General features: G+C 39.4%; 1 protein-coding gene across 2 annotated transcripts; it reads left to right on the top strand.

Moving 5' to 3' along the window:
* Positions 1-192: 192 nt before the first annotated feature.
* Positions 193-22,575, top strand: AP3M1 (adaptor related protein complex 3 subunit mu 1). 2 transcript variants are annotated; one of them, XM_047760468.1, is made up of 9 exons: positions 195-471; positions 8,541-8,816; positions 9,714-9,885; positions 13,741-13,878; positions 16,122-16,207; positions 16,878-17,011; positions 18,127-18,334; positions 19,606-19,750; positions 20,470-22,575. In XM_047760468.1, exons 2-9 carry the CDS (start codon positions 8,544-8,546, stop codon positions 20,568-20,570), a joined length of 1,257 nt encoding a protein of 418 aa, XP_047616424.1. In that variant the 5' UTR covers positions 195-471; positions 8,541-8,543; the 3' UTR covers positions 20,571-22,575. The 2 variants fall into 2 exon arrangements, with proteins under 2 accessions (XP_047616425.1, XP_047616424.1); XM_047760469.1 differs by lacking the exon at positions 13,741-13,878 and having other exon boundaries at positions 193-471.
* Positions 22,576-22,691: the final 116 nt, after the last annotated feature.

Genomic DNA, 22,691 nt, shown 5'->3' with positions numbered 1-22,691 from the left:
GGCTCCTTGGCCACGCCCCCTCCTCCCATCACCGCCTCCTTTCCTCTAGACCCCGCCCCTCTCTCCTCCCCCTAGTCCCCGCCTCTCCCGACCACAGCCATTGGCTTTACTTCTGGGCCTCACCCATTGGATAATGCACAGCCCCTCCTGACCCCGCCAGTCCGACTGTAGGGGCACCCCTGACTGGTTTAGACTGCGGATGAGCGCCTGAGTCCAGAAGATGGGAAACTCCCTATTCTTCTAGATTCTGTGTGATCTAGAAGATTATATCCTAAACTTCAAAAGACATATTTCTCATTCAGCGTCTTCCCGCTCGTTTAATCTTTCCAATACTGTTGGTTTCTTTGAGGCTGTTAGGCAGGCAATCTACCAGGCACCTCAACTGCAGGGGTCCTCACGACCTTCTCAGCTGCCTCAGCCTCGGTCTGGAGAGGACCCCGCATCTAATCACTGACTGGCCCTGGTGTCGGGGTGAGTGTGAGGGGCTGGGAGTGTGCGGATAGGGGACAGCTCGAAATCGGGGGGGTTGACGGAATAGCCGAGGCTCTGAACTCCAGGCTGGGCTACGGAAGCGTCTCCAGTGCTGTTTACCGGGACCGTGCCTCCCGCTAGGCCTTCCGGTCTTTCTTGTCAGCTGGGCCGGAAGGGAGCGGTGTACTTGCAAGTGTTTCTAGGCCCTAGGCCCAAGAGGTTCAGGCGTTTTGGGTCCCTCGCCGTTCTCTGCCACGGGAAAACGGTCTTGTAACGCACAGTGAGCTGGAATACCGGTGACTCTGATCTCAGCCGCAGGTTTCTACTGTGGAGGACAAAATCCTTAAGTGACCTAAGCGGACGTCCTGTTAGAGCGTGTCGCCCAGGATGGGCCTGGGGTGGGGAATAGGGTGAGGAGAGTGTTGCATTTTTTCAGAAGTGAGTTGATGGGAATCTAAACTGAGGAGGTGACAGCGAGTATGGAAAAGTGATGAATGATATGGTTTGGTGGATTTGTATTGAACCCGAAGCCAACGCTTCATCAGAAAGGTGATACCTTCATAAAGTTAGGAGTCCTTACATGAAAAGGAAGAATCTTGTGGAGCTTGGGATATATCGAGTTTGAAACAGTGGTTTAGGTGGAGGTAATAGAAAGATTAAAAAGAAAAGAAAAAAAAAAACTTACAAGTAAGTCTGAAAGAAGCTTTCGAGGTGAAAACCAAAACAGATGAAATTTCACATAATTTGGTAAGAAGTATTTGTCTTGTTTTGGGCAAATTTATTAGGGACATGAAATACTGCAAGGATCAAAGGACAAACTTGAAGTCTGAGAATAGGTCGTTGGATTTAATGATTAGGAAGTCATTGGGTTATTTGAGAAAACTGCTTTCAAGCATCAGTTACTGAGAGGAGAGACTGCACGTGCAGACTAATGCTTCTTCTTTTTGGGGGGTTTTTTGTTTTGTTTTATTTTTTTTGTCTTTTTGCCATTTCTTGAACCGCTTCCGCGGCATATGGAGTTTCCCAGGCTAGGGGTTGAATCGGAGCTGTAGCCGCCGGCCTACACCAGAGCCACAGCAACGCGGGATCCGAGCCGCATCTGCGACCTACACCACGGCTCACGGAAACGCCGGGTCATTAACCCACTGAGCAAGGGCAGGGATCGAACCGCAACCTCATGGTTCCTAGTCAGATTCGTTAACCACTGCGCCACGACAGGAACTCCCTGCTTCTTCCTTTGGACCATGAAGCAAAGATTGTTGAGGTGGCAAGGTCCCTAAAAGATTTGGGGTTTGTTTGTTTCAAAGAATATCGGACACTTTATGTTTGGGAGCAGAAAGCAGGTAACTAACGTATAAGATTAAAGATCCAGGGAAAAGGAGTTAAGACTTGGGAAGAGAGAAAAGGAAATAGGATCAGAATTACAAGTGGAAAAATTAGTGTTGGAAAGAACAGAGCACACTTTGACTTGAGACCATAGAAAAAGAGGAATGTGATGAATGAAAAATCATCTGAAACTTAACATAAGTTTGGTGGGAAAGCTCTATTGGCAATAAAGGTAGCCTTTCTTACCGAATGTTGGGATTTCTACATTGTTTCTCAACAGTAAACATAATAGACTATTGGAGTTCCCTGCAAACTAGATATTTTTAAGTAGCTTAATAATTATTAGTGAGTAGCAAATGGTATTTGTAGAGAAGAGGAATTCTCTCTTTCTATAGATGACTCTCTCTCCTATTCCACAGAGAAAATAGAAACCATCATCTTTCTGCAGCCAAATACACAAACCTGCTTTCCTTCTGTTTAAAGAGGGAAAAGTATTCCTTCTCCTTAAAGGAAGGCAGATCTTTTCACTTAAGTTCCCCAGTGTCATCCTCTCCCACATTCTCAGGGTCTTCTTATATCATCAGCCTTTCCCTTCTCACATTTTTCCTTCAGCATTTAAAAATAGTCTTCCTTAACTTTATAAACCACTCCAGTTTATTTTCCTGTCTTTTTATCTCCTTCACGCCAGAGTTCTTGACTGTATCATCTCCTCGCCTTATCTCTCTTTTTCCCACTTCTTGCTATTTATTTCTTGGCCCACTGCAGTATATTCTTGCTTCCAGCATTCCACTGAACTACTACTGAAACTACTTTGACTAAGATCACCAATGCCTCTGTGTTGAATTGTACATTCTCATCAGGGACAAAATTTGCTTCTTGTAAGGAAAAAAAAATTATGCTTTTTATGTATAAAACCAATATTTACAGTACATAAAGAGGTAAACATATTGTGTGATTATTAAAATTTTATGAATGAGGGGTGTTAATGAAGGGGGGTTTGACAAGGCCCATTAAGAGACAGTAATGTAAAGAAAGTTGAAAACCACTGTAAAAAATGGATATTTTCAGTTCATCTTCCTTTTTATTTATTTATTTATTTATTTATTTATTTTTGCCTCTCCCATGGTATAAGGAAGTTCTGAGTCAGGGATTGAATCTGAGCCACCGCTGCGGCAACACCAGATCCTTAAACTGCCACGGCAGGAACTCCCTCAGTTGTTCTATCTTGACCTCTTTGTGCCTTTTAAAATGTTAACCACTCCATTCTTCTGGGAACACACTAACACACTCTTGTTACTAAAAACCATTACCCTCCCCCCTTTTTTCCTAAGCCCTCTTCAGCCACATCTTCGCAGTATTTTTTTAGTTCCACCTCTTTGACCCACATGCTACTCAAAAGCAGAAGTTCCTTCCTTCCATAGGTTCTCTTCTACTATGCTCAGTCTCTCTTAGTCTTTTTAGTCTCCTTATGGTTACAGTTGCCATTAACAAAAAAATCATGATTCCTCGAAATCTGTCTCCACTTTGGCTTCTGTCTGAAGAACCAGACCTATATATACAATGGCCTTTTGCATATATCTGTTGGAGTCAAATATATCCAGAATTCGGTCAGACTATATAGATCAGGGCTAAATCCCTCACGTTTCCTCTCTGTGCTCCTTCTCTGCCCAAACTTTGCTCAACCCTAAATGTTTCCCTTATCTTTTCATTTTACTCCATCCCTTGTGTCAACACTCTGGGCCACCACCATAACTCATCTCTCAACTAGTGTCCCACAGTCCAGTTGCTTGATTATCTAATTTCCACAGTGTGATCTCTCTTAAATCTATGAATTGGACTACATAAATCTGCATAAAACATAAAAAATGACTTTACATTGCACTAAAAGTAAAATGAACCAATCTCTGCTTATCTCCCCCAGCCTTATCACTTCCATCCACTTTCTGAAGTTGCTAAATTTGTACTGGATTTCTTTGTCTTCTGTTCTTATTCCGAAGCCTTGCTGATTTCTAGGGCACATTATATTTTCCCTGTCATAACAGGAATTACATCTTACTGTATTAAATTGTTTGCCTTCTTTGATGAACTCTAAATTCTTTGAGTCAGGGATTCTATTTGGTTCATTTTGTATCTCTATTGTTTATTATATAAAACATTCAAAACTGTTTGTTGGATGAATAATGGTCAAAATACTGGTTAAAAATCACAGGAGCTGGAGTTCTTGTCGTGGCTCAGTGGTTAACGAATCCAACTAGGAACCATGAGGTTTCGGGTTCGATCCCTGGCCTTGCTCAGTGGGTTAAGGATCCGGCATTGCCGTGAGCTGTGGTGTAGACCACAGATGCGGCTCAGATCCCGAGTTGCTGTGGCTCTGGTGTAGGCTGGCAGCTCCAGCTCCAATTCGACCCCTAGCCTGGGAACCTCCATATGCCGCAGGGGGAAAAAAAAAATGACCAAAAAAAAAAAAAATCAGAGGACCTGGAGTTATCTTGTGGCCTAGCAGGTTTAATGGATCTGGCCTTGTCACTGCTGTGGCTCAAGTCACCGCTGTGCAAGGGTTTGAGCCCTCGCCTGGGAACTTCCCCATTGCCACAGACAAGGCCAAAAATAAGTAAATCAGAGGAACTAGATTATTTTCTAGTCTCATTCTCTCACCTTAGAAATATAGCCCTTCTATGCCTCCATTCTGTTATATATAGAAGGAATACATTTTCTTTTTTTAGACACTGTCTCCTAAGGATATTTTGACTGCTGTAATTGCATTGCTTGTAAATCATCAGGTTAAGTGTGTTCAGCATTTGATACAGAGGTTTTATGAAGTATTTAAGCTGCAGTCAAAGCTCTAATGGAACTGCCTTTAAACAGTTTCTTAAGTGGTTTTAAAATAAGCTGGGAGAATTCTATTTTCTGACTCAGATGTCTTCTAGGACAAAAAGATGGTTGTGGTGTTGGTATATGTGTAGCTTTCTCAGAAAGTTAATTAAAATAATGAAAGAAATAACTGCAGCTACTCAAAGGTAAGTAGCCAAAGAAACAGGCTAATTTACACTGCTGCAAGTGGTACTTGCTTTTTGCATTACACCTTTGGTCATCATGTGGATAGAAGACATAAGCTCTCTTTTCCTATTTTATTGTATTATTATTATTATTTTGTATGTGTGTCTTTTTCTAGGGCCACACCCATGGCATATGGAGGTTCCCAGGCTAAGAGTCCAATCAGAGCTGTAGCCGCCAGCCTGTGCTGCAGTCACAGCAACGAAGGATCTGAGCCGTGTCTGTGACCTACACCACAGCTCACAGCAACACCGGATCCTTAACACCCACTGAGTGAGGCCAGGGATCAAACTCACAACCTCATCGTTCCTAGTGGGATTCGTTAGCCACTGAGCCACGATGGGAACTCCTCTTTTCCTGTTTTAAAGGGAAGCACTGTTGAAAACTATCAGTGCTCTGCTTTTATCTCAGCACTAGGGACAACAGCAGTAAATCTAGATGGTGAGTTTAATTTACTCTATATAACTGAGACCTGAACTACTACCAGTGAAAACAACTTTGGTGGAAACTTTTCCTAGAAAGAATTTTTCACTAGCTTAAGAGGTTGAGGAGTTCACGTCATGGTGCAGTGGTTAATGAATCTGACGAGGAACCATGAGTATGCAGGTTCGATCCCTGGCCTTGCTCAGTGAGTGGGTTAAGGATCCAGCGTTGCCATGAGCTGTGGTGTAGGTCACAGACACGGCTCAGATCCCACGTTGCTGTGGCTGTGGCGTAGACTGGCAGCTGCAGCTCCAATTAAACCCCTAGCCTGGGAACCTCCATATGCTGCGGGAGCGGCCCTAGGAAAAAAAAAAAAAAGGCAAAAAGACAAAAAAAAAGAGATTGAGTAGGAATCTGGCCTCTCCAATAGGAAACTGAAGTCACTCACTTTGAGAACAGGCAGCTCTCTTAGAGTGTATTGCGGCAGTGAGTACCATGGATCCGTGCAAGCTATACTTTCTTTAGGATAAATAATTTAAGAAGATAACCTATGTCAGCTCTCTTAAGTACAGATTTCTGCTCTAAATAATTTAGAACACATTTTCACTTCTACTTAAATAAGCATATTCTTTAACCCCTCTTAAATTATAATTCACATTTGCTGCCCAGTCTAATAATGATGACCACTAGCTCTGTGTCGTTATTTAAATTTAGCCGCATTTCAAGTGCTCATGTCTGATTAGTAGCTGCTGTATTGAACAGCACAGATAAAGGATATGTCCATCATTGCAGGAAATCCTACTGGACACTGCTGCATTAGTGTTTCCTAATAGTTTCTAAGAGACAGGTAAGAACAAGAGCTCAAGATTCAGCTGGATCTATGTTTAAATCCTAGTCCTGATACTTCCTGTATGATCTGAGAGAAGTGACATAGCATTTCCAAGACTTTATTGTCTTTTCTGTAAAATGGGGATAAGAACAGTACTTGTGGCATTGAGTCGTGAGGATTAAATAAAATAATGTAAGTAAAGCGCCTAGGATATGTCTGGCTCCACAATAAGTACGCAATCTTAGGCATTATTAATTTGTTTATCTTTAATAAATAAAACATTTTGAATAAAGCTGAAAGTTAATTATCACAAAGGATGCCATATTCTATAGCTGTCTCACCTGAAATGCTCAAATCTGGGTCTCACTGAGTTGATTACAAAGTTCCACTTTAAGCCATACTTTATATTTGAGATGAAAATTTTATTCCAAGAAAAAGCGTCATAATGCAAGTTCAGTTGCAGATCTTATTGCTGGATACTCCTGTTCCATTTTTTAGGCATGTATCAGAAATTCCTGCTGTGGCACAGCAAGATCAGCACATCTCTGGAGCCCTAGGATGCAGGTTTGATCCCTGGCCCAGGTCAGTGGGTTAAGGATCTGGCATTAATGTAGTTGCAGCATAGGCCACAACTGCAGCTTAGATCTGATCCCTGGCCCCTTGGCATATGGCGTTCCATATGCCAAGGGGCAGCCAAAAAGGGGAAAAAAAAATTTAATAAATAAAAATAGTATATCAGAGAGCAGAGGTGATAATTAAAAGTCAGTAGGTTCTGGGAGTTCCTGCTGTGGCGCAGTGGGTTAAGGATTTGATCCCTGCCCAATACAACACAGTACCTTACATCAAGTTTTGAAATCAGGAAGTGCTAGTCTTCCAGTTTTGTTCTTCTTTTTCAAGATCAATTCGGTTGTTCTTGGTCTCTTTAATCTCCATAAGAATTTCAGGGTCAGCCTTTCAGTTTCCATTTTGAAAAGGCATCTGATATTCTAATAGGGATTGCATTAAATCTGTAGGTCAATTTGGGGAGTATAGTCATCTTAGCATATTAAGTCTTCCAATCTATAAACATGAAATGTCTTTCCATTTTTTTTAGTTCTTTTTAATGTCTTTCAGTGATCTATAGAATTCCATATACAGGTCTTAGATTTCTGTTAATTTAATCCTAAGTATTTTGATCTTCTTTTGGATGCTTTTGTAAGTAGAATTGTTTTCTCAGTTTCAGTATCAGAGTATTTATTGCTAATATGTAGAAATATAATTGATTTTTTATATCAGTCTTATATCAAGCAATCTTGATGAACGCACTTATTGCTCTCAGTAGTTTTTGTGTGGGAATTCCCATCATGGCTCAGTGGGTTATGAACCTGACTAGTATCCATGAGGACATGCGTTCAATCCCTGGCCTTGCTCAGTGGGTCAAGGATCCGGCATTGCTGTGAGCTGTGCTGTAGGTCACAGATGTGGCTCAGATCCCATGTTGCTATAGCTATGGTGTAGGCTGGCAACTACAGCCCCAATTCAACCCCTAGCCTGGGAACTTCCATATGCTGCAGGTGCAGACCTTAAGGAAAAAAAATGGTTTGTGTGTGTAAGTGTATTCCTTAGAATTTTCTGTATACAAGATAACATCATCTGCAAATAGAGATAGTTTTGCTTCTTGTCCAATTTGGAAGCCTTCTGTTTCATTTTCTTGCTTAATTATCCTGTCTAGACCCTACCATGTTCAGCATTTTCAAAGTGCTGAAAGTGGACATTATTGTTTGTTCTTGATATTAAGGGGAAAGCTTTTGGTTGTTTCACAGAGGTTCTTTATCAGGTTGAGGAAATTTATCTTCCTAGTTTAAATGTTTTTGTCCTATAAAATTTATCAAATGATTTTTCTTGCACCTTTTTTAATAATTATATTTTTGTCTTTTATGAATACTGTGTATTATGTTGATTGAACTAACCTTGCATTCTTAAATAAATCATGTTACTAGATTGAGTTTGCTAGTATTTTGCTGAGGATTTTTGCGTTTATATTTTTAAGTGATATTTGTTTGTAGTTTCTTGTATTGCTTTTGTGTGTTTTTGTTTGTTTTTTCGAAACATTCTTTTATTTTGTTTTTTTGTCTTTTTGCCTTTTCTAGGGCTGCTCTCATGGCATATGGAGGTTCCCAGGCCAGGGGTCGAATCGGAGCTGTAGCCACCAGCCTACACCACAGCCACAGCAACGCAGGATCTGAGCCGCGTCTGCAACTCACACCACAGCTCACCGCAACACCAGATCCTTAACCCACTGAGCGAGGCCAGGGATCGAACCCACAACCTCATGGTTCCTAGTCGGATCCGCCAACCACTGCGCCACGACGGGAACTCCTGTGTGGTTTTGCTATCAGGTTAATATAAGGATACTTTTTTTGATGTATACTAAATTTAAACTTTTTTTCCCTCCCAGAAAATGATCCACAGTCTATTTCTCATAAACTGTTCCGGTGACATATTTCTAGAGAAGCACTGGAAGAGCGTTGTGAGCCAGTCTGTCTGTGATTATTTCTTTGAAGCTCAAGAGAAAGCTGCTGATGTTGAAAATGTACCCCCTGTTATTTCAACACCTCACCACTACCTCATCAGTATATACCGGGATAAGCTCTTCTTTGTCTCTGTCATACAGACTGAAGTGCCACCTCTCTTTGTAATTGAGTTCCTACATCGAGTTGCTGACACTTTTCAGGTTGGTTATTCATCAAATCTTTTGAATTTAAATTATCCAAGTTTGATGAAGGTGGGACACGGTTATATTCTTTAATTACCCAGCTTTTGATGTGTAATCTCTCTGTCTCTCCCTGTTCTTTTCACTTAAGCTTAAGCTCATAAACATAAACCTTTTTTATAGGGTATACAGTAGTATACATAGCTTCTCAGTTAAAATTTTAGGAGAACAGAACAATCTCATAGTCATGGAAACTGTATTTTTTTAATGTATCATGAATTATGCCATCAGGAAATAATAGTGCCCTCCACGTACAGTTCTCTGAATGGTCCCAAGAATTTTTTTGGTTATGAAATCTTCCATTGCTTAACATTATTTTTTTTTCTTGGCCTCCTGAGTATACCAATAATTGAAAACTTATCCATGTTTCTTGGAGTACATGATCAGGACAAATGAAGTTTATAGTTCACATTCTGTTTTAACATTTCAGTGTATTTTCTGACATAATACTTAGTAGGAATCCAATTCAATCTAAAAACATTAAGGAGGAGTTCTTGCTGTGGTCAACAGGATCAGCGACATCTCTCGAGCACTGGCACACAGGTTCAGTCCCTGGCCCAGCACAGTGGGTTAAGGATCTGGTGTTGCTGCAGCATAGGTGACAACTGAGGCTCAGATCTGATCCCTGGTCCAGGAACTCCTAATGTCATGGGGCAGCCAAAAACAATAGCAATAATAAGGAAATTTGGAAGAATAGTATATAGAACTATAGAGGGTTTTTTCACCCTCTGTTTACATATTTTCAACATCTTAAACAATGATTTGTGCTACTTTAAGTTTACCCTTTAGAACACAGAAAGTATTTAGCAAGCCTTTCTTCATGTCTTCTATTGTGCAATATTATGTACCTTTTTTTAGGACTACTTTGGTGAGTGTTCGGAGGCTGCAATTAAGGATAATGTGGTCATAGTATATGAGCTCTTGGAAGAAATGCTAGACAATGGATTTCCACTGGCTACTGAATCTAACATTTTGAAAGAATTGATTAAACCACCAACAATTCTACGTTCTGTTGTCAACTCTATTACAGGTAAGTGAAATGCACTCTAATAAGAACTGAGCAATTTAAACTTCATAAACATTCATTTTTGTTTATTTGATCTGGCAGATTCTTAAGGTAGTCCATTTTGGCCAGATTTGAAGTTAGTGATAATGTTAAAATAGATGTATATTTCTTTTCATGAAAAGAGGCTTGATTTTAAATGATAAAGAACTTTTGCTTGTTACTTTTGTATTACAGGTTTTTCTATAAGACTACAACAATATTATTACTATATTTAACACTAAATAGTAAGAATGACTAAATTATCCACTTAAAGAGAAACCAATATATTGATGACTGTTAACTAAATTTATCATGGTAATCATTTTGTAATATATACCTATATCAAATCATTATGTTGTATACCTTAAAATAATAGTGTTATATGTCAATTGTATCTCAATAAAACTAGAAAAAAATACAGAGTTCCCTGGTGGCTTGGTTGGTTAAGGGTCTAGCATTGTCACTGCTGTGGCTCAGGTTGCTGTTGTGCGACTGGTTCAATCCCTGGCCCAGGAACTTTCATATGCTGCAGGTACAACCAAAAAAAAAAAAAAATAGAAAAAATAAAACTGTAATCCATGAGGACACACGTTTGATCCCTGGCCTTGCTCATTGGGTTAGGGATCCAGCATTGCCTTGACCTGTGATGTAGATTACAGATGCAGCTCAGATCTGGTGATTCAGCCCCTAGCCTGGGAACCTCCATATGCCCTGGATGTGGCTCTAAAAAGACAAAAATAAAATTAAATAAAATAATGAAACTGTAGCCAATATGAGGCTACCTAGAAAAGCATTTAATCTATATATAGACTAGCATTTTAATATTTAAAATAGCATTATTTTATAAGTATACCAAATCAGTACATTGTACACCTTAAACCTACTGCAATATTATGTGTCAGCTATATCCCAATAAAGCTGGAGAAAAGATACAACTTTTAAAAATATCATTATAAAACTGGCATTATGCTGGGTATCCACAGCTACTAGAGTATAGACAATTTTAAGACTATACCATAGAGTACATACTATCTCTTCCAAGTCTTTATAAATAAAGAAGATGTATTAAAAAGAGAAAGAAAATTAGCCTATTTGTCTTCCTGCATTATGGGCCTTGAACTTGTGTTACAAACTTCTAATTTTGATTTAATTCTTGAGTATAGCTAGATATTAGGTACATCTAGATGACAATATACTTTTGAAAGTATCAAAGTCTTCTAAACAAAGATTTCTATGAAATGTTATATGCCATTCCAGCTGTGCTACCCACCATTATAAATCCCTTTTCAAGGACTCGGAAAGTCCTTGAAAAGCACTAACATAAAAAAATTGGCTGAGAGAAGCCTATAAGGAAGTGATCATTCATTCCTTTTTTTCATCTTCTATGCAAGACTGAGTGTCAGGAGAAATTTAAGAAAAGATAAGATAGAATGTCTGTGCTCCTAAAACTTGAACTTTGGGTGGGAAACTAGAAAAATTGAAACATACGAATTAACAGTATAAGATTTTGAAAAGCAATTCCTTACTTTATAAACAATATAGTGACACTGGAGGGTACACATGATATAATATTTAATGAAAAAAAAAGCACAAAACCATAAAAAGATACTCTTAATAATGCATAAATACACACACAGAAAAGTTCTAAAGTTTATGATATCTCCAGCTAAGGACCTATATATTATCCTTATTTTTGCTTTATACTTTCTGGTTTCTAAAATGAACATGTATTTTTATACTTGGGAGAAAAAAAAGTTACTGAAATACAGAATTAAAAAATAACATGGGAGTTCCCATCCTAGCTCAGCAGTAACAAACCCAACTAGTATCCATGAGGATGCAGATTTGATCCCTGGCCTCTCTCAGTGGGTTAAGGGTCTGGTGTTGATGAGAGCTGTGGTATAGGTCACAGTTGCTGTGGCTGTGCTGTAAGCCAGCAGCTACAGCTCTATATTGACCCCTAGCCTGGGAACTTCCATATGCTGCAGGTGTGGCCATAAAAAGACCAAAAAAATTAATAAAAATAATGTGGATTATTAAGGCAATACATTATAAAGATCAAGAGAATTGTTCATTGGACAAAGTAATCTCTCTGAACTGTAGTGGGTAGCCCTAGGGCAGGGTCTTTGAGAGTCATTAGAATTTAGGAAAAGAAAGGAGTAAGAGTATTCTTCTTTATAGATGGAAGGAACAGTGTGAGAAAAACACAAGTGAAAAATCTTTTATTAACTCATTTAACAGAGGCAGAGCTGTTTTTCAGTTGAGTAGTGAGATAAAATTAAAAAGTTCAGTGCAGGAAGTCCTTGAATGCTAGGCTGAATATTTAGCTTTTATCATAAAGCCAAGGGGAAACATTGAGTTTTTTTGTTTTTTGTGTTTTTTTTTTTTTTTTAAGGGCCACATCCATGGCATATGGAAGTTCCCAGGCTAGGATCGAATCGAAGCTGTAGCTGCCAGCCTACACCACAGCCATAGCAACCTGGGATCTGAGCCACGTCTGCAACCTGCAGCACAGCTCATGGAAACGCTGAATCCTTAACCCACTGAGCAAGGCCAGGGATTGAACACACGTCCTCATGAATACTAGTCGGGTTCATTACCACCGAGCCACAACAAATGTGGGAACTCCCCACATTTAAAATTTTTGAGTAGGAAGATTAAAGCAGTGTTTTTAGAAAATTCTGGAAGGCAGCAGCTTGGCACCAGGAACGCCAACCATAACTACACCACAAAATTGTACATATAGTTTGACTACAACCACAGTCAAACATGGGTTTGAACTGCACAGGCCCACTTAAATGCAGATTTTTTTTCAATAAATACATATTATAGTCTGCCGTTGGTTGAATCCATGGGTGCAAAACCACATATACATAAGGCCACCTGTAAAATTATACATGGATTTTCAACTGCACAGGGGTCAACACCCCTAAACCCAACATTGTTCAAGGGTTAACTTTTAGTGAAATCAGAAAACCAAAGCAAAATTACTAAAATAGAAAAAAATAATAAATGCAGCCTGTTATGAAATGTTTAAAGAAATATGACAAAATGTTATTTTTGTAATAGGATGTATTTTGGTAATAGGAAAGATAGATTTTTTTTTTTAGCTACTTTTCTGAGCATTTCACATGTTGTTGTTGTTAAGTATGTACTACTTTTGAATTGGAATTTTAAATTAAACAGAATGTTAAATATGTCCTAGCTCAAGAGTATGTGTTTTGGATAACTGGATTTATTTTTGGATATATGTCAATTTACTAGGAAATTAGCCAAATTTTGAACATTAACCATATTGCATATGGCTGTGCCATATGTGTGTGCTGACCTTAAAATGGGGAAAAGGCCGGAGTATGTTTTTTCATCTAGTTACTCCACTAAGGTCTGCTTGGCAGCATCTCATGTATAATTTAAGCTGAAAACCAAACGGCCTAGTTATCACTTTGTATTCTCAGTGGAGACATTTTATCAGCAGAGGGTTTTGAAACAACCAGCCTCTTTTTTCATCAGTGGCAGCAGGATGAGGTTCTCTTGTTGAGCCACTAGAATTAGGTTAGGTCACTGTTAACACACAGGAAGCAAAAGACGAATAAATGAATTTAACCTCGTTTGGCAGATAGACACAGGACCATATGGCCTGTTTCTATCTTCTAGAAATTTGATCACATTGGTATGGCTATATCTCTAACAATAACGGAAACTATCCACAATTTCAATGGAGAAAAACCCAAACACTAAAGAAGCAGCTAAAGCAGTGGAGTTTTGTTTTTTTTTTTCCCATTCATAGCTTCTCTAATGACCATTTTATGTGTTAGCTTTGCTTTCTTTTCTGGTTTCTAGGCAGTAGTAATGTTGGGGACACACTCCCCACTGGGCAGCTGTCCAACATACCATGGCGCCGGGCAGGGGTAAAGTACACAAACAATGAAGCCTATTTTGATGTCGTTGAAGAAATAGATGCAATTATAGATAAATCAGGTAATTGTGTGCATATTGTCTTATTAGGGAAAAAACAGTTCAGCCGACGTAAGCTGAATAGAAAATTGAAATCCATTGGCAGTGTGATTTCAGCAGAAAGGTGTTCTTTCTCTAATGGTTTAAAAATCTGTTTATTTTGCACAGAGGTTACATATAATTTTCATAACCACTAGTTGAGAAATGCCAAACCTTTGTAAACCAGATCTCATGCTGCCTTACTTTAAGCTAGCTATTACCCTAAATACATTTCTCTCTTGCCATTTATTCAGTCTAATATTTATTGTATATATATTATGCACCATACGCTTTGCTACCACTTTATGTGCAGTCCTTCTAGTATGCTAAAGACCGCAGACTGAACAACAGTACTCTATGAGAATTGTAACATTTTATTAAAAACATCTTATCCTACCCTTACATTTTATATATATAGGGAAGCTGAAGCTTTGAAGTGTCAAGTAATCTCTGTTCGAGGACACATAGCTAGTTGGTGTGTGAAAATGACTTCTTGTGAATTATAGACACTATCTCTTCAGTGAGTGCCCTTTTTATGATACAGTTCCATTGTATGGAATAATGACTATACTATTAAAGAATAATGGCCCCTGCTTCTTGAAAGTTAATAGGTAGCTTAGTCTATTTCATTAGAAACTTGGTTAATTTTTAGGAGTTCCCGTCGTGGTGCAGTGGAAACGAATCTAAGAACCATGTGGTTGTGGGTTCGTTCCCTGGCCTTGCTCAGTGTGTTAAGGATCCAGCATTGCTGTGAGCTGTGGTGTAGGTCACAGACACGGCTCAGATCTGGCGTGGCTATGGCTGTGTTGTAGGCCTGCAGCTATAGCTCCGATTAGACCCCTAGTCTGAGAGCCTTCATATGCTGCGGCTGCAGCCCTAAAAAGCAAATATATATATGTTTTAACTTTGGAGTTCCTACTGTGATGCCAAAGGATCAACGGCATCTAGAGAGTTCTGGGATGCAGGTTCAATCCCAAGCCTGGCACAGTGGGTTGGGGATCTGGCATTGCGACAGCTATGGCTTAGATCTGATCCCTGGCCGGGGAACTCCATATGCTATGGGGTGGCCAAAAAGGAAAAAGAAATTTTAGCTTTAAAAATATATGTATTTTAACTTCAGGAACACTAATTGGAAAAGATAGATGCACCCCAGTGTTCATAGCAGCATTATTTACAGTTACCAAGATAGGGACGCAACATAAGTGTCTGTCAACAGATAAATAGATAAAGATATGGTGTGTGTGGGAGTTCCCGTCATGGCGCAGTGGTTGACGAATCCGACTAGGAACCATGAGGTTGCGGGTTCGGTCCCTGCCCTTGCTCAGTGGGTTAATGATCTGGCGTTGCCGTGAGCTGTGGTGTAGGTTGCAGACGCGGCTCGGATCCCGCGTTGCTGTGGCTCTGGCGTAGGCCGGTGGCTACAGCTCCAATTCAACCCCTAGCCTGGGAACCTCCATATGCCGCGGGAGCGGCCCAAGAAATAGCAATAACAACAACAACAATAACAACAGCAAAAGACAAAAAAAAAAAAGATATGGTGTGTGTGTACACATACAATGGAATACTATTCAGCCATAAAAACGAATGAAATTTTGCCATTTGTAGCAACATGGATGGACTTGGAGGGCATTATGCTAAGTGAAATAAGCCCCATAGAGAAAAAAAATACTGTATGATATCGCTTACATGTGGAAGCTAAAAAAAATACAACAAACTAATGAATGTAGCACAAAAGAATCAGACTCACAGATATACAGAACACGTTAATGGTTACAAGGGGGAAGGGGCTATATAAGAGCTGGAGAATGGGAGGTACAAACCATTGGCTGTAAGATAGGCTTAAAAATGTACTGTATAACATGGGGAATATAGCCAAAGTTTTGTAATAACCATAAATGGAAAGTAACTTCTTAAAATTGTATAAAAGTTAAAAGGTTTTTTAAATTGTAAGGATAAAATCCAGAGCAGTCTTACAAAGTTGATTCTATAAATGTAAGACAGGTTTGATTTTCCTTAGAATTATCATATTCCAATCAGAAATAGGTACAGGCCGTGGCACTCAGTGACAACACTGTCTGGACTGGTATATTGGCTCTTCTGTCCACTATAGATGTGCACAAGCTTTGGTATGTCTGACATCCAGGAGATCTCCCTTACTTCAAATAAAGTGATAGCTCTAGTAAAGATGCAGAGTCCAGTGATGTTATCACCTTCATTTCCTTCTTCAGGATCTACAGTCTTTGCAGAAATTCAAGGGGTCATTGATGCTTGCATTAAGCTATCTGGAATGCCTGACCTCTCCCTTTCTTTCATGGTAAGTTTTGTTCTCCTGTTTTGTAGCTCTTTACATACCAAGTACATATAAAGTACTAAATGAAAGAATAGACCTGTTTGTGTTTTGACTGCAAAGGATTATCGCAGATACATTCCTAGCACAGCTTCCAAAGACAATAGCTTAAAGGATGAGCATTGGCTTTATGGAAAGGCTGAGAAGAGGTCTGCCTCTGAGTAGACTAGAAGCAGCTCAAATGGCTGGCTGCTTCTGCAAATCTGCAGTGTCACTTTTACTGAATTATTGTTTGCTTTGTTAACATGAAAGGGCATTTATCTTGTGCATTATTGTAGATTCATCATGAAAACATTACTGAGAACAGTCAGGAGAACTGAGCTCAGATGCTGTCTCTGCTTCTAAGTTGTCCTGAATTTGAGTTCTTTGAACCTCAGTTTTTTCATCCAAGAAATGCAAATGATACCACTCGCATTTTCTCACTGAGTTATTGAAATTCAAATAAAATAATGTATATAAAATATTTGCAAAATTTAAAGCATTGTGAAACTATATGATTGTATTGATGTGGTCATAATAACACATAATAACAAACATGACTGCTTTATCTTGATGGACCATATTAATTTCTCATATGACTTGAGTTACCATATTCATTATATTTTATGAATATGCTTGTCTTCTGTTTTCCTGACAGAACCCAAGGCTTCTAGATGACGTCAGCTTCCACCCCTGTATCAGGTTCAAGCGTTGGGAATCTGAAAGAGTATTGTCGTTTATTCCTCCGGATGGAAACTTCCGACTCATATCATACCGTGTCAGCTCACAAAAGTACGTTGATGCATGAACAAGGAAGCTACCCATATATTAGTGTGCTGGGTAGAACTCACTTTTCCCTGTTTCATTCTGACAGTTGGGTGCTAGAATTTATCCTTGCTCCCTTTAGTCATTGCTCACCAGGCGACCCAGGATGAACTGGTGAAAATAAGTGTCTAAAATATTCAGTATACCTAAGAGTATAGAGTAATAGTAAATTAGACACCTGAGAGCAAGCATTTTGGACCATGCAGAACCTGGGTAAGACCATGGACCCTTGCCATAATTTTACTGTGGTCTGTGGACATTGTGGCTGATAAAAGGAGACAGACCTGCCTATAGCTCCCTCACCTAAGTGGCTTGAAGTTAACTCTTCTGTATCCTGAAGTTTAAGTGATTGATTGATTTAGCGCTGTGGGTTGTAGCTGGTTTGTCACTTGAAAATATCTGAAAGTATTTTGAGTAAGATCAGAATAGGACTTAAGAGCAGAGGAATTGTTCCTTGACCCTCACCACATAGAAACTGATTTATTTAGTTTGTAAAATTTTATATTTCTATAAGAAATGAGATCTTGGTGTTCCCATCATGGCTCAGTGGTAATGAACCCAACTAGTATTGGTGAGGACACAGGTTCAGTCCCTGGCCTTGCTCAATAGGTTAAGGGTCCGGCATTGCCATGAGTTGTGGTATAGGTTGCAGACATTGCTCAGATCCTGTGTTGCTCTGGCTGTGGTATAGGCTGGCAGCTGTAGCTCTTATTTGGCCCCTAGCCTGGAAACTTCCTTATGCCACACTGGTGCGGCCCTAAAATATACCAAAAAAAAAAAAAAAAAAACGAAGACATGAGATCTTAGTTCATTTCTTAAACTAGGTCTATTTCCCCTAATTGTTTATACTGTAATCAAGCTTTACATTTCTATCTTAATTTGTAAACTTAATTCTCAGAAATTATATAATTCCTAGCACAGTGGTACCAGAACACTGCTATATTCGACCTGTCCTGGTACAGATAATACTGAATCTACCGTTCTTGGGGTATAGGATACTCGACTCAGGTTTTCAGGCCTTCTCTGGAGCTCACATCTTTAATTGTACGTGTTTGTGGTTGTGTGTTTCTTTCTCTTTTTAGTCTAGTGGCAATACCAGTATATGTGAAACATAGCATCAGTTTTAAGGAGAACAGTTCTTGTGGCAGATTTGATATTACAATTGGACCAAAGCAGAATATGGGGAAAACTATTGAAGGAATCACAGTGACAGTTCACATGCCAAAAGTCGTGTTGAATATGAACCTGACACCAACACAAGGCAGCTACACATTTGATCCAGTTACCAAGGTACAGCCACCTCAAATCAAGAGTGAGCAAGTGTTTCTACAGTCTTTATATTGTGATTTGCGGATGTGAGGGCGGGCAGAGGGAAGAGTTTAATGTCTTGGTTAAATTAAAGTTCCTAACAGAACCTAGAATGCATACTGTGCTGTGCTGTGCTCCTCCCACTGGCTGCAGAGGTAATCCTGCATCTGCTGCTGAGTAAATGAACAGAAAAGTGAGACTCATTCAGTCCTCCTTCAGAGTCTGTCTTTACTTATCCATTAATAATCCAGATTCACCCACTCTTTAATGAGGAAGAAGATGTAAAAATTTTTTAAAAAAACAAAGCATTATGTGGATATAAGAGGATATTATAGTAATTGTTTGGTTTTCTGTAGATCATTAAGACCTTTCTCTTTTTATTTAAAGGCATTGTTTCATACCTTTTCACAGAGGATATTGGTTAGGAAAGCTGCCTTCTCACCCTACATATATTTGCCTCTAGAACAGAAACTTCATAAAGATGATTTTTCTCTCTGCTTACTGCTTGGAATATGATTCTTTTCCACAGTAGAGTCATTGAGCTGCCTGGTAAATGAAAAGGCATATTTTTTTTAATAAAACCATAGAATGTTAAAGATCATCTAATCTAGTCCTAAGGATTGGAACAATCTCCCCAAAGACCACACAGGGCTGAGAAATAAAGGGGGAGCTCCAGAACCCTGGCCCTTCATTCAAGCATCAACCGTAACAGCTTCACTTTCTCATCTGTTACTTTCTCATCTGTTAAGATTTCATTTGAACAAAGGGTTTCATCACTGAAAGTTTAAAAACACTGATTAGGCCCATCTTCTCATTTTACAGAAAAATAAACTTAGGCCCAGAGAGAAATAGTAAAGGTGATACAGTGGAAAGAACAGAAGCCTTAGGTTCAAATCCCAACCTTGCCTCTAACTAGCTGTGTGACCTTGAGCAAGTCATTTGACCTCAGGGCCTTAGTTTCCTCACCTGTAAAAAAAAGACAGATTTACAGCACAGACTTCTATAAGATGTGCTGTGCGAACAGTGCTAAGCACAGTACTGTATCCAAAAGACGCTCAACAAACATTGGTTCTCTACCCTCACTCCCCATTCAGAGTCACAGAACTAATTAATGATACAATCCGGTGGAAATCCCAGGTCTCTTGGTTTCCAAAACATTGCTTTATTTTTTACAGAAGTTTATGGTGACTCTGAACCTTGTCTTTGAACATTTGTCTTTAATAGAGTGTTTTGGGTTTTTATGTCTTTTTAAGGTACTAACGTGGGATGTGGGAAAAATTACTCCACAAAAGCTCCCAAGTCTTAAAGGACTGGTAAACTTACAGTCTGGAGCACCCAAGCCAGAAGAGAATCCAAACCTCAACATACAGTTCAAGATCCAGCAGCTTGCTATTTCAGGTAAGAAGTTTGACTTGTGTTTAAGGGTAATTAGGTTTTGCTGAAGTTAACTATTAGGAGCTTAGAAGGGTAACTGGCATCCCCTCTGTAGAAAGAGCAGCAGCTCTCATATGCCTTTCACTCTGCTGTGGGTGGTTTGGAGAGCACCTTATTTCACACAGCTTCCCTTCACCCCTACCCTCAACAAGCACAAAGAAAGGAGTCACTCATACTCATAGAAAGTAGAATTATCCTTAAAAGACATTCCTTGCCTACATGGGAATCTGAACTAAAACCATACCCCCATAGTGTCATAATCTATGAATGGTAGTAGAAACATTGCTTCCAAATGGTAGAAGGGGAATTCTCATTGCGGCTCAACTGTAGGGAACCCAGCCAGTATTGTTGAGGATGAGGGTTTGATCCGTGGCCTTATTCAGTGGGTTAAATATCCGGCGTTGCCATGAGCTGTGGTGTAGGTCGCAGATATGGCTCAGATCTTGCATTGCTGTGGCTGTGGCATAGGCTGGCAGCTGCAGCTCTGATTTGATCCCTAGCCTGCGAACCTCCATATGCTGTGCATGTGCCCCTAAAAAGCAACAACAACAACAAATGGTAGAAAGGATACTAGTTAATGTTAGATTGACTTTGTGGTAAACTGTTTGCTAAGCAAATATTGTATCAGTTTGTGTGGGCAGGATAGTAATTTATTCTTCTCCTTACCTATTCTTTTGACACAGGCTTAAAAGTAAACCGTTTGGACATGTATGGGGAGAAATATAAGCCATTTAAAGGAGTCAAATATGTCACAAAAGCTGGAAAGTTCCAAGTGAGGACATGAGAAGAGGCCAAAATTCCTCAAGATGTGTGTTTTCCAAGTGTCATTACAGTTTATTACTATTAGGTACCAATTGGGTGGGAATACATATTCTAGTTAAAGCATATGTGTCGAGCCACACATCGCTGATAACAAAGTTGCTCAGTAATCAGTGTAGGGTTCTTAAGGAGCATTAAGCTAAGGAAACTTTTGAATGACTTAGCTTATTTGTATCTTTTCACTTAGGAAAATTTTGGAGGCAACTTCCTCCATAGGGAGGCACCAGCTGGAGGCTGCACATTTTAACAGTAAAGGCAAGAGTCTACAAGTGGTAACCTCTCTCCTAAAACAAATGAACTGGTCTCAGCCAGCAGGAGCTGTCTTAGTCTGTAATGTCATATATCAAGTGCAGCTAAATGTCTCACTTGATCCTAGCCATCCCAAATCAGCATCTGTCCCAACAAAGGAAAAATTCCCCCCACCCCAAGAAGTTTACAGAAAACTGCCTCTTTGAGTGTTTGCCTTATTCAGCTTTTCACTTGTGCCATTAAGCAAGCACTGTAGCAAAAGCCACTCCACATGGCCCTGGCAGGGAACACTGCTGCTCCATGCTCCATTCTCACTGTACTTGGTATTATATTTTTTATAAATAAGATTTTTTATTAAAGCTCAGATTTTGATTTACAGGGACCTTGCTGCAGTAAGTTCCATCTCAGTTTTATGTCACTTGGTTCAGCTGTTAGCATAGTAAAGATCATTTGTATCAAAGGGGCAAATGCTTTAAGGGAATAAAAGGGAACACTACTTCTGCTTTTAGGAACTTAGTGCAAGCACAAGTATTTGGGATTTTAAGCAAATTAATGTATAAAAGAGAAACTGAAGTGAGCCTTTGCCATCTTCATGTTTTATAAAGCTTATCCAGTACCACTTAACCTAGTTAGCCTCAAGGCCTCAAGTCCTGTTCAGCTAAAGTTAGAAAACATGCCTGCCTATCATCTATCTTTTTTTTACTCTTTGATCCTTTTGTTGTTGTTCTGTTGTTTGCCTATTCCTTGTCTTCAGGGGAACTCCCTTTTCCTGTTGTGTGCTTCTCAAAACTATAGTTAGTAGACTCCTTCCTGAATCTATTGTAATTTTCACACCAGTACTTTGAACCTTAATGTCTCTACTGTACTGACAAGAGTATGTGTACGTACATTGTAATGAGGTGGAAACAAAATCTTCAGTAACATTGATAAACCTGCATTGATCTTCATGGTTGGCAAGTCAGTCTACAACTGTTATGATTTCATTTAACTTGACTGACTTAGAACCAGTTATTTTGTTTCATCAGACCTAAAGAATGGAGAAAGTGAAGATACAAGTGTTTGTTCTTACTTACACTATTAGTTTTCTTCTCCTTGTAACTCCATTCTTTACCTTCTTCTCAACTTATAACTCCCTTTCCCTTATCATGCTAACAGTAGCGCCTACACTCATCCCGTTCTGCTGTCACGGCTAGTGGTTGGTGCTATACAGGGAGCCCACTGTACAGCGGCATTCGTAACCTTTGCCTACCTAGCGCACCCAGCCCACCTTTTCAGCTAATTGGAGAGATCACTTTTTGCAGCTTTGCAGTTTCTAGAGTAACCAATATCAGCTTGGCAGCTAAAATCAAGATGTTGACAAATATCTATTCCCTTTGCCTGTAAGATTGGTTACCTGGTTCAGTTGCTTTTCATTTTTACTGTCTTCCTTTTCAGAGTTCATACCTCAAAAGAACAGTCAATACATTTGCTTTTCTTTCTGCAGAACCCCTTATCTCAACCTTCCATATATGGACTGTCTAATTTTCTTTCTGTGCTTTCTTCTCATATGCAAGCAGACTGTATGCCAAGAGTCCCTTGCCCCTAGCAATTTCTGTTAAAACTTTCAAGTAGCCTGTTTCCTTTTACAATTAAATTATTGTATTTATTAATTTGATTGAATCCAATAAGTCCTTTCTCTAGTCCTGGCCATACTGTCAATAAAAAGATGAAAGTAACAAGTTGATTTTTTCACTTGACTGTTAATTGAGCATTCTCAGATGGGCATGCCTCAGTGTTAGCACAGGCTGAACATGATCACATATTTCCAATCATCACGCAAGGTGAGAGGGTTGCTGCA

Source organism: Phacochoerus africanus, chromosome 15 (assembly GCF_016906955.1).
Source record: "Phacochoerus africanus isolate WHEZ1 chromosome 15, ROS_Pafr_v1, whole genome shotgun sequence".
NCBI classification, from domain to species: domain Eukaryota; kingdom Metazoa; phylum Chordata; class Mammalia; order Artiodactyla; family Suidae; genus Phacochoerus; species Phacochoerus africanus.
Note: the sequence above shows the minus strand (reverse complement) of the source record. Positions and strands in the feature narration are given on the sequence as shown.